The sequence below is a fragment of the Oreochromis niloticus genome, linkage group LG12 (assembly GCF_001858045.2).
Source record: "Oreochromis niloticus isolate F11D_XX linkage group LG12, O_niloticus_UMD_NMBU, whole genome shotgun sequence".
Taxonomy (NCBI): domain Eukaryota; kingdom Metazoa; phylum Chordata; class Actinopteri; order Cichliformes; family Cichlidae; genus Oreochromis; species Oreochromis niloticus.
Genome location: NC_031977.2, coordinates 19476841 through 19495539, shown reverse-complemented (window position 1 = coordinate 19495539; position 18699 = coordinate 19476841). Strand labels below are relative to the sequence as shown.

At 39.3% G+C, this 18699-nt stretch overlaps 1 protein-coding gene across 2 annotated transcripts; it reads right to left on the bottom strand.

Annotated features, from left to right (window-relative positions):
- Positions 1-555: 555 nt before the first annotated feature.
- Positions 556-18692, bottom strand: LOC100696553 (kinesin-like protein KIF24). Of its 2 annotated transcripts, none has more exons than XM_025911993.1 (15): positions 18552-18692; positions 9206-9315; positions 8441-9127; positions 8174-8342; positions 7969-8066; positions 7302-7511; positions 6970-7057; positions 5412-5533; positions 5101-5206; positions 4940-5011; positions 4726-4835; positions 2485-4538; positions 1951-2374; positions 1694-1787; positions 556-1627 (listed from the first exon to the last, which is right to left on the bottom strand). In XM_025911993.1, exons 1-15 carry the CDS (start codon positions 18678-18680, stop codon positions 1478-1480), a joined length of 4623 nt encoding a protein of 1540 aa, XP_025767778.1. In that variant the 5' UTR covers positions 18681-18692; the 3' UTR covers positions 556-1477. The 2 variants fall into 2 exon arrangements, with proteins under 2 accessions (XP_025767778.1, XP_025767779.1); XM_025911994.1 differs by lacking the exon at positions 18552-18692 and adding an exon at positions 16645-17023.
- Between the last annotated feature and the right edge of the window lie 7 nt (positions 18693-18699).

Genomic DNA, 18699 nt, shown 5'->3' with positions numbered 1-18699 from the left:
TCTCCACCCCCTCCACACTACCTGCACTCTCTTCATCACCTCTCTTGTGCACCATCTATTGGTTACGATGTCTGATCCCAATTATTAAAACTCATCCATCTTCACTACCTCAACTCCTTGCATCTCCATTGTTAACCCATCTGCCTATCTTTTATGCACATTCTCTGTCTTTCTTTTATTGATTTTCATTCCTCTTTTCTGCAGAGCGTACCTCCACCTCTCATCTTTCTTCCAGCTGCTCCCTACTCTCACTACAGTTCATAACGTCATCTGCAAACATCATAGTCCACAGAAACTTGTGCCTGACATCATTTGCCAGCCTGCCCATCACACTGCAAACAAGGGGCTCAGAGCCAATCCCTGATATAATCCCACTTCCACCTTGTCACTCTGTCACCCCCATCACTGTCTTGCTCTCCTCATGCATGCTGCTTTCATATTATTTATCAGAAGACTCAGCACAAAATTTAATGTCGAAGTGAGCTTAGATAAAAATGTAGAAGGATGTGCTATAATTTTAATACAAAGAAGTGCTTGGGTAGACTTTTTTTAGTCGTTGTTTTATTCATTTTCAGTTGCACTCTGTGGAAAAATGTACACACATTACCCAAAGTTAAACACTAACATTTAAAGAGGAAGATTTAAAATTCAGAGAACACAACATAACAGATATCAGCAATCTTGAAATCTTAAAAATTTAACACTAGAAAACAGTCTGCTAAGCAAGCATTTCTATTACAACCTGAGATCAAGCTCAAACAAATGTCTGGTTCTATGAGTTGTCGTCCCAGAGACACAGATTTAGCTCTTTGTCCAGATAGTGGTGCTGTGAATAAAACATGCATTAAGACTCAAACCAAGGATTTTCTTTAATGAAAAATTACAAAATCAGTAGCTTTTATGGACAGAGGCTGAGGGAAAAAAGAATATGAAATTATAAGTAAATTAAGAAAAAATGGATAAAAATCATTTCTAAAAACCAATTACTTTTTATAGTAGTCAGCTGCACATACTCAGGATGTAACCCGAGACAATTTGTAACGGTGGTGTTATAATGGAAGATAATGGAGTTTCTCTGTGGTCATTATGTGCATATTCAAATCCAAAGAATCTATCAGTTTCACAATACACCCTACAGTGTACATTGAATTCAAAGTTTTGGGGTTATTATCTGAACATTTTGAGTTACTTCTGAGCCAACCCAAAAATTTGACTTAAAAAAAAAAACAATCTTTAGTGGCAGAATCAGAATTCCATATATATTACTGTCACCATGAAAGAAAAACATATGATTGCACGTTTCACCAGTAAAACCCTTAGTGCAGCATGCATTTTGACATCAAACACATCGAGTGACAGCTGTCCAAGAACTCATCAAGCTCAATTCACTTAAACATAACAAAGCATATATGATGACCATATATGTAACAAGCTGCAGTTACTGTTGTCGCTGAAAACAAGTATTATTAACTCAAATTCAACTAGTTGATCTGTGATTGTCTGCTCCCTGTTGGTGGTTTGAGGTAATGGGCTTCAGATATGGCTGCAGCTGAGCTCTCATGCTGTGTACACACCGAGCCTTCTTTTCCATGATTTCCTCCAGCTGGTGGACATATTCTCCAAATGCCTAACAGAAAAAGAGTGTGTACATTAAAAGAATGTAAAGAGTTGCTTTAGTTACTTTATTTCTCACCATATCAGGCTGCTGGCACAGAAGCTTCCCCTCTTTACAACATAAAGCTTCCATCTCTTTTAGCTGCTCCCAGTGGGCCTTGAATATACACCACCTAAAGTTAGAATGGGTACAAAAAATATGCATTAATGTTTCATTAAACTAAGCCCTTTTTGTGCATCATTCTAATATTATTAAATACACAAGAATATATGTGTGTTATTTTAATACTTTTTGGATGATTACAATAACAAAAATTGTGAGAATTCTGGACCTACTTTGCGTGGTCTAAGTCGTCCAGGGCAAACAGCTGGATTGTGGGTCTAATGTGGTGATTACTGGTGCTTTCTTCATCATTAAACTCTCCAAGATTGTTTGGTTGGAGTGAAGTGGTTAAGTTGGAGGAATTCTTTGAATATACTGTGCGACACTGGCTTGCCGGTGTGTAACCTGAGACACTTTCTAACTGTGGTGTCAAAATGGAAGATAATGGAGGTTTTTCGTGGTCATCAGGTGCATATTCTGGTGGAACTTGTGTATCATGTGTCATTAAATCCTGTAAACTGGGTAAAAACACTTGCACAGAAGTGCATGTAGATTTTTTAAGTGGTGATGTAGGAGGTTTGTTGAATGTAGCCGGTGGTGTTTGCTTCTGATTGCTCTCTCGATCCTGTGAGGAGCCCAAAATATCTTCAGGAATACCTGCACAGGAAAACAAAAAAAAGGTTGTGGACAGACCTCTATAAACACACGCTCAGAAACACATACACACACACACACTCACACACCACCATCAGAATTTATACTTATACCTGTGTAACGGTTACTGAGATGTACGTCTTCGTTTCCCTCTGTGTGATTCGTAGCTGTCGTAGTGTCAGATAAGGGACAGTAGTGCGTCTTTGCCTGTGCCAGTTCCACGAAAGACAGTTGCAATGCCGCATTCTCGTCCTCTATAACTTCCCCCATCTCTTCCCACTTGTTGTATTCTCTATTCTCATTAAGAGGACTGAGCGAGGTGTTGTTGTTGTCCCCTCGCAGGAAAGAGACTGTAGCAGCCCGTTGATCCACTTGAAGCTGGGAGATGCTGAGGGGCTCCATGATGGAGCTAAAAGAATCCACCTGAGTCTCATTTTGAGGTAAAACCAACTTTTTGACTTCTGAATAGTTATGTAGCTGAGTGTGAGCTGGATTTTCTGGTGGTTTGTTAAGGGGCTCAGTATGTGTGATGGAAGTAGTAGAAGGTAATGTAGCTGGCAATTTACCGGGATTAGCAGCAAACCATAGTTCTTTCTCTCTCTGTGTGTTTGATCGTACTGCCTCTGGGATGACGCTCATACACTTTGATTCAAAAGAGGCAGCACTGAGCATATCTGGGGTCAGGAGTGTGCTAGTATGTTCACAGTCTGGGGAGAGGGGCCGCTCTGCAGGATCCCACTGATGGGGTGACTCAACAGGGGGGTTGCTAATGAGGCTGTTGCCCTCATTGTTCATGTGAGCAGACAATAAACACCCTTTTTGAGCTGCTCCCCCCTTCCCAGCACTCCACACCCCATCAGCTGGGTCATCTGAGGCATTCAGTCCTGCCACACCCACTTCCAGTCTGTCTTTTGAATCAGAGCTGTGACACAATTGTGTCTCACTTGTGTCAAAGTTTTTTGGAATTACACCTGCTGTCCCATTTGACATCCACACCCACCTCCCTTCTCCCCCCTCCACTCCAGCTGGCCTCCTCTCTTTCCTTCTTTGTCTTTCTTCACTTGCTGCCTCATGTGACCTCCTCTTCTCGTTTCTACCCCTTTCTTGTCCAATTCCTGTCCATGTTCCTTCCAAAGATGCCCTCGAGTTTTCCCCAACACAACCGCTGTCTCCATTAGCATCCTCTTCACTAATGTTATTGGAGATCGAAGAGGTTTCAGTTTGTAACGGAATCTCAGCGCTGGGAGAAAACACCCGTCCTCTGTTACCATTAACTCTATCTTCAGATCTGGTTGTGTATCCATCTAAAACCTGTTCCAAACCCTGATTCGCATGGGAAGAAATGGAGAGGTGAGAGACAGAATGCTGAGTAGAGGAAGAGGGAGATGGATATATAGAGGGTGAGGAGAGTTGGCTGGATAAAGAAGCAGAAGAGGGCATAAACTGCTGTAGCTGCTTGTGATACCATCTCAGATGCCTCTCTCTTTCCTTATCCCTTTCATTAGCCTTTGGTAACTCCCTTTGCATTATCCCTTCCCCTTTACTAGTTGCATCTCCATTCTCTCCACCTTTTTCTATTCTACCTTTCATAGCATGTTGCTCATGTTCTTCTTCTCTGAAACAGGAGTCAGATTTACTTTCAGTAAAAAATGAATCAGTCTCATGAGCTTCTCCCTCTTTTTGCACCTTCCATGCACGCTTGTCTTTTGGTTGTCCCAACACCAGCACTGCCCTGGGGCTTTGCTGACTAACAAGATGTCTCTCAATACTTTTAAAACTGTCATTTCCTGTTCTCCCCCCTTCTAATTCATCTGCTCCATTACTCCGATGCCTTTTGTCACCTATTCTCAGCCAACCTCTAACTGGAGAAATATCTTCAAGTCTGATCTCTCCCCTCCGTCTCGCATTTGCTTCCTCTCCACATTTGGTGTTCTTGGGTGTGGAGCAGAGAAATGCACTCCTCACGGGTGACCTTGTGGTAGGAGTTGTGGGACCGAAAGAATCGCTTTGTCTTGCTAACTTTGGCTTCTTTGGAGGACTTTTCCCTCTACTGCTAACAGTGCTACCAGTGGTGCTGCTGAACAGGTTTTGTTTGGGTGAGGCTGCTGTCTTGCCTCTGTTTCTTCTTCTTCCTCTCAGCCCTCCTTGTCTTTTCAACTCTTTTACCCTGAAAATATTAAAGAAACCTTGATTCTAAAGACTGAATTTAATTGAATTTTCCCTCTCATACAATATAAAATCAGAGGACTGAAACCCGGCATGGCTTTACAAAATAAAGATATCAATAAATATTTTAAGAAACTAATACAGTATATTAAATTCCCCTCATTATACCTGGACATGTGCACACTTACCGGTCTGCATATCTCAGTGTATTAAGTGTGTGCTCAGTTGCTGTGTGACCAGGTGAAATGTTGGCAATCATGCATGTCATTGAGTCACCGACAAATGAATCTTTCAAAACCTAGAAAAAGAATTCAGTATCAAAACATAGAGGATCAGTGGAGAAACCAGAAAATCAGCCATATGATGCATGCTCGTGTTACTAGTTCCATCAGCTTTTACTACCTGAGTCAGTTTGCTCTGCCTAAAAGGTGTGTGCGATTGTTCTTGATCAAGTGACCGGATACATTCTTTAAGCTGAGGGAAATAAAAATCAACAATAGGAATGAAGATCCTTGACTTTATGTGGGCCTCTTAGTGTGTGAGCACGTATCTGTATAGCTTACAGCCAACAGACTCTGGTTGATCTCAGCTCCCTCCATGCGGCTCTGCCTGTCAGGTTCTTTGGTATCTGATGCTCTTTCGCTTCCTGCCAGATCCACAAACCACATTCTACACACACGCACACACAAACACACACACACACACAAACACACACACACACACGGTTGGTCAGTCATTTTACACCGACATTGTTGCCTTATTTGATCTACTAATCAATAATTCAAGTATTGTTTCAGAGAAAGAAAAAAATAACGTCATGAAGTGCGTTACCTGTAAGGCAACGATGTAATTAAACATGTCTGGTGTCACTCACCTGCCAGCTATCTGCTGGTTTGAATCTCTAAGCTGAATCTGAAGCAAGGCGTGGGATCGAGAAGAGAGTGGATTCACGCCACTCATCCCCTGTGTCCGCTCGGCTGTACCCCGAGAAATCACCTGAGTAAGAGGAGAGAGTTGGAGATTACTATCACTAGGTTGAGGAGACTGCAGAAATCATACTTACTGTTAGGTAATATTTCACATATTTAAGGTTATTAAAGACAGAGGTGGGGATCACAGAAGAAAAATGCCCATGAGACAGCAACACTATCAAAATGACTCTGGTCAAGTCAAAGTACTGGGGGAATCTGTTTAGAGTGCTTGCATATTTTAATAAAAATCTCAGTATCACATCATATTGATATTGTGACTCACCCCAACCTAAGATAACACTGGTACACCTGTGAGATCATAATACAAAAGTGAAGTGCAAGAACAGCTGCTACACTAAGCTATAGCTGGGGACCTGTTGCTTATTATTTCCCTCTCTCCTGCCTTTCTCAGCTGAAGATGTTAAGAGAGCGGCTGGGAGTGACCAGGATGGACAAGATTAGAAATTAGTACATCAAATAGTTTGTGAAGTTTAGACACAACGTAAGAGAGAAAAGACTGAGATAGTGTGGACGTGTGCAGAAGAGGGATAGTGGAAGAAGAAGTGGAGGAGGTAGCATAGCGAAGGAGGACATGCAGAAGGTTGGTGTGACAGAGGTGGATGCTTAGGACAGGGTGAGATGGAAGCAGATAATCCACTGTGGGGACCTCTAAAGGGAGAAAAGATCTTGGAATCTTTCTGTGCATTAGCTCATCTGTTCCGAAGAAGCAATGAGGTCACGTCATTGTCTGTCTGTCCAGAATTCACAGGAATTGCTTCGCCTCCCACAGTATTGGTCAGATTGAGTCAAACTTACAAAAAATAATGACCTAACAGATTTTCACCGAAATTGTATTCAAAGTTGAGGTCATATTCTGCATTTTAAGGACCCTTTTCCATTTTCAAAGCATAATCATCATACACACTGCATACAATTTCACCAAATTCTCATTTCTGATGGACTGAACAATGTTAACTTCAAAGCATTTAACAGAGTCATTACTGTGAGTTTCGCATGCACAAAATGATGAAGAAAGAATTTTATTATGTTATTGGTCATGATCATGGAGGGAGAGGTCCTCTCACATTACTCTGGTTGGGGGCTTCATATTAGCATTACATACAATTTTCAGTAATATGGTCAATGCTATAATTTGTTGATACACTCACATATACTCATGCTTTACTATCGACCTGAGTCATAATGCTCCAAACCTCAAACCCTTTATTTGGTGTTGAAGTAGATTAATTTGTCCTCTGACCCTGTTTGACTTATCAGTAAATTTTAATTCTCATTACTTTTTGAAATACAGCCAACACATGAAAAATAACCTCACCACTTTTATTTCTGTTGTTCACACACTAAAGTAACCTGTGAATTGTGATGGATCATAAACCAGAAACACTAATATGTTACATTTTTTTTTATAATATAATTTATTCTAAAGAAAATCAGGCAAACCTCTAGTAGAGAGCTGACTGAGTCCACTCTGACATCTCGCAGCCCTGAAATGTGGACCACTCTCTGTCCATCCTCCCTAGCAAATAACCTGCAGAAGAAAGAAAGAGAAGATTAAGAGAAACAAATACAGAAGAAAGACGACGAGACTGAGCAAAACACTAAACAAAGAAGAGAGGAGATCCTAGATCCAGGCATCTCAATTTTATGATAATGTTACCAAAACCCAAATGACCCCAGTGAGATAGAGATTATATTAATTCCCCCAGTGCAGCGTCCAGCTCAAAAATCTGCATGCACTTTTAACACAACCCCCAAAGAACATAAACACAGACCTTTTTCTGTGGTCCAGCAGGTCATACAGCTGACCACAGTAGATCTCGAAGAAGCTGACAAACACCAGCTGGTATGAGTGTGTGGCTGACAGGTGAGCAAAGATGTCCTGAACTGCCAGAGCATACAGGCCTGGAATGGCAGGTGAACCCAGCATGGTGTGAGTCTTCCCTGCACCTGTTTGGCCGTATGCAAAGCAGGTGACTTTGCCTCTGTGCTCACACACACAAAGAAGTATAGACGATTAGAATACACTGATACAAACAATGTCCTTAACGAGGTGTAAATTAATACCTTTAACCTAATTCACTTTATATTGAGCATATTTGTGTCTTCTGCCCATACTGAGAAGTACTGTTGTGCATATTTATTTTATTTAACAATTTGTACTGGATTTTTTATTATTTAGTTTATTATATTGTAAAATTTGTTAAATTAAAGTTGCACAAAGTCCATTTAACTAAAGAATCGGGGCTGCTTTCTTGGTGTAATGATGTGCTGTTTACTGCACACTCATTCCAGTTACTATAACTCATCCTTGTCATGTTGAGGTTACTTAATTCTTTTAAGGCAACAAGTTTGTGTATTGTTTTTTAAGTAAAGCCAACTTGTTTAATTTCACAGTGTAGAAAGATTTCCATAAGTAACACTACATCAATGCAACTCTACCCTTTGAGCATGTGCTGCACGAGAGGATATGCTGTTTGTTGATACACCTCTTTGTTGGAGCTTTCCTCCCCAAAAACTTGGTCAAAGTAGAACTTGTGCTGTGTGGACAAAAAAAAAAAGGCAACGGGAAAGTTTTGAAAAGGCCTTAAAGTAGTAATTCAAATACCGTGACATTGGTTATACTGTCTGCTCTCTGCACATTCACCTGCAGTATGTACTGTGAGAGATCCACCGCTTCCTTGACTTCATGGACAATCACACACTCTCCACCTGTAGTTGTCACAACATCTGCCTCTCCTCGTCGGCTCTCAGCGCACGTCAGCGGTCTTTTCCTTACACACACCTTAATCCGCTGCTCTTCTGCTTGCCTGGCTCTCAAATTAGAGTTAGAATTTGAATCAGTCATTTATGTATACTGCTGTCATCAACGACATATTCAGTTTAAGTAGAGGACAATATAGACCACACTCACTGTTTGCACTGAGCAGGAGCAGTACTCATTGGTAGTCCATAGTTATACCCAGCTGTTCTCTTTGCTTCATAAACAGGTGCTGGCTTACACATGCATCCATCAGCGCCCATTTTTGTATAAAAATTTTGCTTCCTTGTGGTTCTTTTTCTGTCTTTGTGTCCCAAAGGTTTGTGATTAAATGTGTTTGATGTCACAGTTGGAGGCTTGGGTTTTGGTTTATATTGATGCTGAACAGAGGTAGCAGATCCTTTTCTCCGAATGGACTCCTCATATCTGGCATGACTCATGTTAACCTGAACAACAGGATGAGACAACCGCTGATGATGATCACTGGTTTCGTTACTGAAATCAAGTCGCCTGCGAACATGTGATGGTCTGGCAAAAGTGCTGGCAATTATATTATTGACAGCAGCTCCATTACCATCCTCATCATCAAAAGTGCAGTCACTATCATGACAAAAGCTGCTATCCACTATAGTGCTGCCTTTGAAGCGTCCACCATGGCTATAGTCATAATCATCATCATCATCATCATATCCAAGGCCCTCCAGATCAAGAGTTTTGACAAATTGGACAAGTTGAAATAACCGAGTCCTGTCCTCCATTGTGTGGATCCCCAGCAGGGGGTAGTCCTCCATGGTGAGCACTGAGATGTGGGCTGTACGACAAACACCCACTGAGGTAAACCTGAAGCACAGGAAAGGAGGAGGCAAATTGATTCATAGCAGAATAGTGCCAATTTGAATGGCTTGTGGTTGCACTTACCTGGCATAGTGATGCTGTAGCCCGAACGCTCTCAGACACTCATACAGACAAAGTGTCATTTCCTTCTCTTCCTCTTCTTTCCCTTTTTCCTTTACTTCACTCCACCTGCCCTGTAAGTGGCAGAGACATCCCTCAGCATTTTCGTCTTACAGCCAATGGCCGGTCATTGTGTCATTACTACCACACTGCTCTGTTGTTGGTAAGCAAAGCAGAGGATACTGGTAGCAGGTCGAAATCTGACACTAGGCCAGCAAGGAGAAAGGGGAGTGCGCTGCAGTCGTCACACACATTTCTGTACAGTAGCAAATACGATAAATATAGCAAACACATGCAAACAGCTGCTGGCTTCTACACAGGGCTGACCAGTTGCTGCAACACTCTGCAGTAAGGCATGAGAGACATAAGGCATGGTGAGTCCATAGTGGGATTTCATGCCCTGCCTTAGTAACTGCAAAACTTCAGATTGTGCGATATAACTTACTGAATGGGGTTTACTGTATATTCATGTCTGCAGAGCATAAAGGGGCGATCGTGGCTCAAGAGTTGGGAGTTCGCCTTGTAATCGGAAGGTTGCCGGTTCGAGCCCCGGCTTGGACCGTCTCGGTCGTTGTGTCCTTGGGCAAGACGCTTCACCCGTTGCCTACTGGTGGTGGTCAGAGGGCCTGGTGGCGCCAGTGTCCGGCAGCCTCGCCTCTGTCAGTGCGCCCCAGGGTGGCAGTGGCTACATTGTAGCTTGCCATCACCTGTGTGTGAATGGGTGGATGACTGGTTGTGTAAAGCGCTTTGGGGTCCTTAGGGACTAGTAAGCACCTTGAGGCGACTTCTGTTGTGATTTGGCGCTATATAAATAAAATTGAATTGAACTAGTAAAGCGCTATACAAATACAGGCCATTTACCACAAAGTAAATACTGAAGAAATACCAGTTCCTATCACCTGAAAATTGACTGATCTGCCATTGGGCTCGAGTACACTGTAAAATGTAATTCTAGCTGTTTGTTATTTCAACATATTATTCTATATCAGTTTGACGATAGATGACTGAAGTTGTTGTTATAACATAGAATTACAAGTTAAAAACGTCCCAATTACACCAAAAAAAGCTAACTTGAAAACTCATGTCCAGCTAAATCAGAAACTTATGTGAACTTGACAATGCGGGTAAGTTGAGCACAGCAGGATTCAAAACTGCCTCACGTGACTGCTACCGAGGTGCATCATGGGGAATTGGCGGTTAAGGACATGCTCACTTTACTTGGACGTTTTCTAATCGTCTTCTTTGGAATATGCTTTCAAGGTGAGTAACATTGGTTATAACTATAAGGAAAGAGAGCTACAAAAGTTGGAACATGTTTTGAATTTATGGCATGACGTGTGTTTTTCTCTTTTACCGAAATGTTTGCTTTAGCTAATGTAACTTTAGCCGACAAGGTCCAGCTTGTGTGTCATGACCAAACTTGACCTAATAAACTGACACATGGCCTTTTTTATGGGTTTAATGTGGCGCTGAGCAAATCACAAGTATTGTGCCGCTAGCTTTAAGGTTGTGCACTCACCCTGTTGCGATATTAGCAAGCTAACTCAGCTAATTAATAAAGCTTATTTCATATTGTCTCTGTACTTGTAAATTTCTTTCAAGTTCACAGGCTGTTGTATTTTGGTGGAAGTTCATTTTGGCAATATTTCCAATAACTGGCTGGGTTCAAAAAGAACTTTTTGGCAGGACTCGGATGCTTGTTGTCATCTGTTTATCCCTATGTAATCACTTAAGGTGTTATTAACTGCTGCATGCTAAGCTGCAAGAGTGCACTGAGGACAGAGACAAAATATGGTCTACAAACCAGCATTATATTAGTTTTTATCAGATAGTCCTCCAGTGTGCTTATTTTTTGCTTTAATTATATTGTGCAGTTATTTGTTACCCTGAAATGCTTTATGCTTAACAACAGCTCACTATTTTGACTTATTTTTGAACTCTTGTGATCAGTATGACTAGATTGTGTGAGTTTCCATACTAAACGAGCTGTAGTGATAAAATAATTGGCATCAGAGACACTGATTTTTGGCATGGTATACTGCAGAAGTTTTTTTTTTTTGCATAATTTACCTTTTAATTAAACTGCATTCTCTGTATTGTAACAAAACTAACATTGTTTATATGTCAGAAAATTAGCAAACATGAATAAATGGCGAAAACAATATAATTATAACATATATTTTTATTTTACTTATTTTAGGTCTGTGAAGCCAAACTTGATGCTGGGGATTTATTTTTGTCAGTGGAGTCAAATGGTAAGTTACAATTTGTGCATTTTGTCATACTGGAAACACCTCAGATTATATTGTAATTTAATAGCTCTGTAGAACAAATGATATAAAGATTGTAGTGTCAGGGTACTTCTTAAGAAGTAATATGGCACTATTGATGATCACATGCAGGTGGCATAAACTAAATATTCAGACGTGTTACCAACAAATGATTCATTAACAAAAGCAATGGAGCAGACTGTTTAGGTTCTTGTGGTTGTAATAACATCCATAACTGCAAGTTTGTCATTAATTTATTTTCACAGGTCTAGATGATCACATCTGTCTTTGTCATTTAAATGAGGTGGACTTGCAAACTTTGTGCTCTTTGGGGTAAATTGCTGTCCACTACATATACACAGAATCTGCACAGTATTTCAGATCTAAAAAGGGAGTATGTAATGGACTTGCTGGCTTTAATGTAAAAAGCCTGTTGTGTAACTTTAATGAGGCAGTTGGACTAAAACAGTATTGCTCATCAAGGTAAACATCTGAGGAATAAGGAAATTGTTACTTGTCCTTTTACTCAGTGTTCTTTTAATCGCACGTTTACTAAAGTTTTACATCACATAAGTCATTTTCACAATCATTCTACTTTAAAAGATTTCAAGACAGAGCTTATTGTTCTCTGAACTTCCTTGTTTGCTGAACGGCAGGTAAAGTGCATCTTTTTGTTTGTTTGCTTTGTGTGTTTGTGTTTTCTCTAATGGGCCTCAGATGACTGTTTGCTTAAATTTGGGTCTCAAAGAATCTTTTTTTAATTCTGCCTGTACTCTCCACCCCTCTTCTTCTATTGCTCAGGTTGAAGCAGAATTTGCCCGTCTTACATCTGTTGACCTGAAAGGGTTCCTTTTTGCTGTGCTTGACCATTATGGAGAGGTTCGTGGAGCTGTACAAAATCAAGAGCGGCATAGAAAGGCTAACTAGGCTCATAAGATGCTTCGGAGATGATGTAAGTGTTCAACTGCGAAATCTAATCCTTTGTTTAAGTTTTAGGTTATCCAGTTCAACTGATGAACTCATTGAAAGAAAGCTGATAAGTAAAGTCTGTCATCATATTTCACAACTGGACATTTAGTGTGGTAACTTTTACAGAATCTATGTATATTGGTGGTAGGTTGGATATCATATTCTACTTGAATGTCCTGATAAGCCTGATTCAAAATCTCCAATGATAATCATATATTGATGGAATTATGCATCAAAAAGCTGTGAATTTGGAGCTGTCTACATGCTTCATAAACACTGTTTAAAAAGTGTTTTTGTTTTCTTTTTGACTTCTTTGACCAGAGCCCTACACAAAGGAAGAGGACAGAGGACCTCATTTTCTAAAGGAAGATCCCTCACACACTTTCAAGACTGTGAAGGTTAGCATTGTTTCTTTTAGTAAATTTAATAATGACAGCACCACAGTGGATTTTAAATTAAAAAGTACATGTGTACTTTTTCCTCACCAAATGTATTATTACAAGATCTTTGACACTGGATTTGGTCTGGGTTTCAGAGAAACTAACTGGCAAGCTAGCATTGATATTATTAGTGTCTTGTGTTTATTCATGTCTTCACCAGGGTCTTTGACATTTCGCTGCTGTACTGTTCACTTCAGCTTTACGTTTGATTTCTCACATTGTATATTGTAATGGCAGAGATATTAGGATATTTAAGGGGCTGCAGTGGCTGCTACAGCTGTGGGGGGCAATACTTTGGTGAAATGTCCTGGACCCTGGAAAAGAGACTGTGTAGACTGGGTAAGCAATTAAAGGTTACTGGCCGAGAGTCATTGGGCAGCTGGGTAAAGGTGGATGTTGATATTCAGTGCCAATTATGCAACCTGTTCAGCCATGTCTATATGCTCTTTTTTCATGCTGTTAATATAGGGGGAAAAATAAACTTTAATCAATAAACTGATTAAAGAAGCATTGTCTATGGAGCCATAATCTGATCCTGTAGTGTAGCTGCAGTTTGCACATTTCATGTATTCTCAGCCAGATTTGGTTTAGAGCACAGCCAATATTTAGCATAAGTAGATTTAAATTCACACACTGGTGATGGCAAGCTACATTGTAGCCACAGCCACCCTGGGGCGCACTGACAGAGGCGAGGCTGCCGGACACTGGCACCACCGGGCCCTCTGGCCACCACCAGTAGGCAACAGGTGAAGTGTCTTGCCCAAGGACACAACGACTGAAACTGTCGGAGCCAGGGCTCGAACCGGCAACCTTCCAATTATAAGACGAACTGTCAACTCTTGAGTCACGATTCAGTCATCCACCCATGTGTGTGAATGACTGAATGTGTAAAGCGCTTTGGAGTCCTTAGGGGACTAGTAAAGCGCTATACAAATACAGGCCATTTACCATTTAAATTGAAAATTTTGTTTGAATTCTGCAATTGAAGACATGCTCAGTTATTTATGAACATGGTCTTTGTTTAAAGCAAGAAATGGATTTGTAACATGGGGGTGCATATCTCATTCTGAAAAAACTTTAACAACTAATAAGTGTTACCCAAAGCCAATCACCATCATCCAAAGCATCAGTATGGCTCTTCTTTGGAAAGACATGAATTGTTAAGCACACGGGATATTGTGTAATTGTAATTGTGTAATTTTTTTTTTTTTTTTGTCTTTGAACCCTTTTATAGCCGACAGGTATTGAAGACACGTTTTCTAAGAGGATGAAAGTTGGCATTGCGATGGTGAAAGAAGAAGACATCGATGTGTTGGTTGTCCTTGAGGCGGCAGTAATCCTGTCTAATCTGAGGGATGTCTCAAGTGCCATTTCCATGCTGATGGGCCTTCTTTTTGCCCTCAACATACACTATCCAAAGGAACTTAAGGACATCTTTGAAGTCATTCAGAACATCCTAATGAACATTGGTGGAAGGCAGTGCATCTCACTAGTGCATGGTCTAAGAAACAGACTCTTGCAGAAAGCCATGCAGAACTGTAATTGTATGATCCTTAGTGTTAAGGACAGTTTTTATTTTACTGTTTGTTTTTTTATTCTTGCAAGTTCTCATTCTCACTTTTGTATGTCACTAAATGACTACACTTTACATTCCAGATTAGACAATTACTCATTTGTTCATGGTTTAAGAAACTTATGTGAACAACAATATAATGCTGGACTTTGCAGATGCTTATCTCATGCAAGTCAGTAGTTTTTCCTTTGTTTTGCAATTGAGCAGACTCAAACTAATGTTTCTGAAATATCCATATTATCAAATGTTTCAGAAGCATGCAGTCATTTTCAGAGATATTGGTTCTGTGGAATTTGTTGCAATTGTAAACGAAGACAAATACAAGAGTTTGATGTCTTAGTTATTATAAACTGATCTTTACTGTCACTTATCAAAGGTTTTGTACTATTTTAATATTTCAAGTTTTATGCTAACAGGTGTGACTGAGCACAATGAAGTTTAAAAATTTTGTAAATGTAAAGAATAACTTTTCTAAAATAGCAAGTGTCCCGTTGATACATTACATTAATGCAGACTTTATGTTGTTACTTCACAAGAATCACTACTGCTCCTAGAGTATTGGTCAGAATTTCATCTTCACCCAAACTGGGCTCAAGACCAAGTTCAAATTTATTGTTTCACAGGGAGCAGCCTTTGAGTTTTGATGGATTGTGAGCCTGATGAGCTACGTCACTGATTTTTCTGTTTCTCAGATGACTAAGATGGCACAATAAATGGTGAATGTTGGGTGCTCATGAGTAATTGTCTTGTCATGTTCTTAAAACAAACTTTCTGTATGAAATGATCAGATAGACTTTAATGGAATCTGTGGGGTTTTATTTTTTTTTCTGTAAACAACAGAAAATTAATTTAAAGGAATGTAGGTATTTAAACCTGAGCTCTAAGATGAACCTAACAGGTAGTTTTGCTGAAATGGATGTTAGAAAGCCAAAAAAAACCAAAACAAAACTTAAGATGTTTAATACACATTTTTCTTTACATCCAGTCAATCAACTCTGATAATTAAAATGAAACTGATTTACAAGTTCACTCAGCTACCTTAAGGAGCTCAGTTAATTAATAAACTTAAATCAACTTAGCTAACAGATTATGTTAGTTAAGCTAAAATAGATTCCTAAGTTAAAAGAACTACTAAAGTATTTGAATTAACTAAAAAACCCAAGTCAACTGAACTAGGACAAGAGTTTAAACAATAGATTATTTTAATTTAGCTGAAAGGGTTTTCCCAAGTAAAGATGACAATTAAAGGAGTTGAACTGACTAATAAATCTCAGTCAACTAAACTAAGATGAAAGTTTAGACAACATGTGATTTTTCATTAAGATAACAATTGGTTGTGTTATAAGAACAAACTCTATTTCTTGACTTAACTTAAAATTTTAAGGCAGCCCTTTACCTCATATTTTTAAGTTGAAACAACAAGTTATATTTTACAGTGTACTGTCACTGTGCAAACACCCAGTGCTTCTGGACTGATCATGTGTCGTTGTTTTACAGCTGTAAAGGGATTTTCCCCCGTTTTGCTCTCTTTCTCTTTTGCCGTGACTTTTCCTTTTCCTACAGGTGGAGGTGGGCGTGTACCACTCCCTATTGGTAATGCTCTATTTGAAGGATTATCCCAATCACTAGTCGGATGACTTCAACTAATTCAGAATGCAGCAGCGAGAGTCCTTATGTATAACATACCGCCCCAGTTTAACAAAAAATTGCCTTTATTAGTTAATCTCTCAGTGGTTCGGGTCTATAATCCAGAATTGAATCTAAATCTGTTGAGGAAACTTTAAATTCTCTGGAACAAGCTGCCTGCTGACCTGAGGTCAATAACAACTGTGTATAGATTCAGAAACAAACTTAAAAGATTTTAAATCCCATGGTTTTCTACATAACAAAACAGACATTGACATTACATATTAATTATGTAATTATGATTCCAGTTATAGCTGGTAGATATAATCTGTTAGAATTTGCCTGCACTCCCCTGTCTGGTTGTTACTGCAGTCCTGTGCCACCACGGTTTAAAAATCCTGGATTCGCCCCTGAACTGATCCCACTTACATGCTTGTGCTTGGTTTAGTTTAAGAAGTAATTACGCTAATTTTGACACAAATAAGTTTTCTTTTTCTAAAATGCGAAAATCACTACAAAGCTTACCAGATATAGTCCAGACCACGCAAAGAGCAAAAGATAGCCGCAAACGCAAAGCCAACTGAATAGATAATTTAATTTTTCACAAAGTTGCTAGCTTCAGCAGTAGCACTATTTCCGTACACGGAGAGGGTCTCCATGACGACGGAAACGGTTGAGGAAGAAGAGCGCTTTGTTTTCCCGCTGGTCGTCCGCACGGAAAAGAGGAAATGTTAATGTTAACACATTTCCGAAGGACAGCCGGTCGGTTCAGCATGACAGAGGGATGATAATCCTTCGGACGGCTTAATGCCCACCAACAAACCCACTAAGACAGAAAGCCTTCTTACACTAAAGGCATTACAGCACACTGAGCGATGGCAGTATAGAGCTACAGTATATTTTCTGCGTTTATATAATATAGATTTTTAAAACAGTTTTTTTTTTGGCTTGTTTTACTCAGTCTAGATATATCTTGTATACATATATCCTCAAAGACAATGACACAAATATATCTGTCGCACAGTACAGGGGGGGTCAGATATGCAGAAGTGATATGCAGTCCGGGGACCAGAGGGTCCAATTCAGCCCACTGGATAGCTGTTCGAGGACAATGACTGTATAAATTATTTATTATATGTTCATTGGTCAGATTACAATGAGGTCATTATGTAATAAAAATGTTCTGCTAATGCAGGCCAGTGTTGCTACAGAGAAGTAAAAATGAATGGAAAGTAAACATTTTAAAAGCATAAATTCCTGTTGCACTTACAGTGAGTCAGCATACAAGTTTTTATCCTTTTCTTCATCCAATATGATCTGTCATGTGTCATCGATGCATTTAATGACACTGAATGTAAAAACGTACATGTAATAAAATTTGATTTATTTTGCATGGTTCTCTCAAGGTTATTATTCTTTACTAGTTTATACTTTAATAGTTTTTCTAGCATAGTCCAGTTTAGATCAAAATGGGATATATGTGGCCCATTAACTTAAACGAGTTTGACACCCGTATAGGCAGACAAAATGTTTACACTCTGATACACTCCAATATGATTGTAAGCTTCTTCATGATTGCTTTTAGAGATACTTGCAAAAAGAAAGCCAGTGGTTTAAAATTGCAGTGTCATGTATATTAAATATACAGGTCAGTGCAAAACCCTTGATGCAATCCTCATTTCTTTATATTTAGCAAAGAATAAGTAAAAAAAAAAAAAAAAAAAGCTCCTTGGGAATCACCTTGCTGGTATCTTACCTTTGGCATTTATTTTTATTTTTATTTATTCATTTTGTATATTAAACTAAAGAAATGGGAAAGATTATATGCTTTCCAACAAGCTGAGGTAACAAAGTGCCTAAATATACAATTTAACATAGGTTCTTTGTTAAGTTGTCTGTGTAGATGCATTTATGAGAAAGTGATTTATAAGTCACTGTTAAGTAGATTAACAAACAAAAAGAAATTCCTCTGAAAACGGTCCAGTGCAAAGACTGCACTGGAAATGAGTAAAAAATTGAGCCAGTTTCCTAAAAAAAGAAAGAAAAAGAAAAAGAAAAACAGAATCTCCTGAAGACCGGCCGAACGACCGCCTAAGAGCACTTAAAAATCACAATAAAGTGTGCCTCCTTGGAATCAAAATATAAAGAAATGCTCAAGACATTTGCACAGTACAGAAATCGATGATTATACCCTTCTTCATCATGGTCCTTGGTTTTTATTGTATTTGTCCTTATTAACATAATTATTGCTCCTTTTTGTGTGAAGCTTTTTTTTCTTAATTCAAGATGCACTTGTGTTATTTCAGTGTGTACAGACTGCACTGCTGTATCATTTTCCACAATTTTTTAATTTTCTATTATCCCCCCTATTTTGGTTTGTCTACCTCGCATGAATAAAAAAAATATCTCAACATGCAAATATACACACTTACTACGCAACAGTGAGCTACTTCGGACAGACTTGCCACGAAGTGAAATGCTCCCCTGAAGGGTTTTTTTTCTTCTTTTGTTGCATTCTGTATAGTTTCACCGGGGACGTATTTCGATGTAACACACAACATTGGCGCTTCCTGTTTAAAC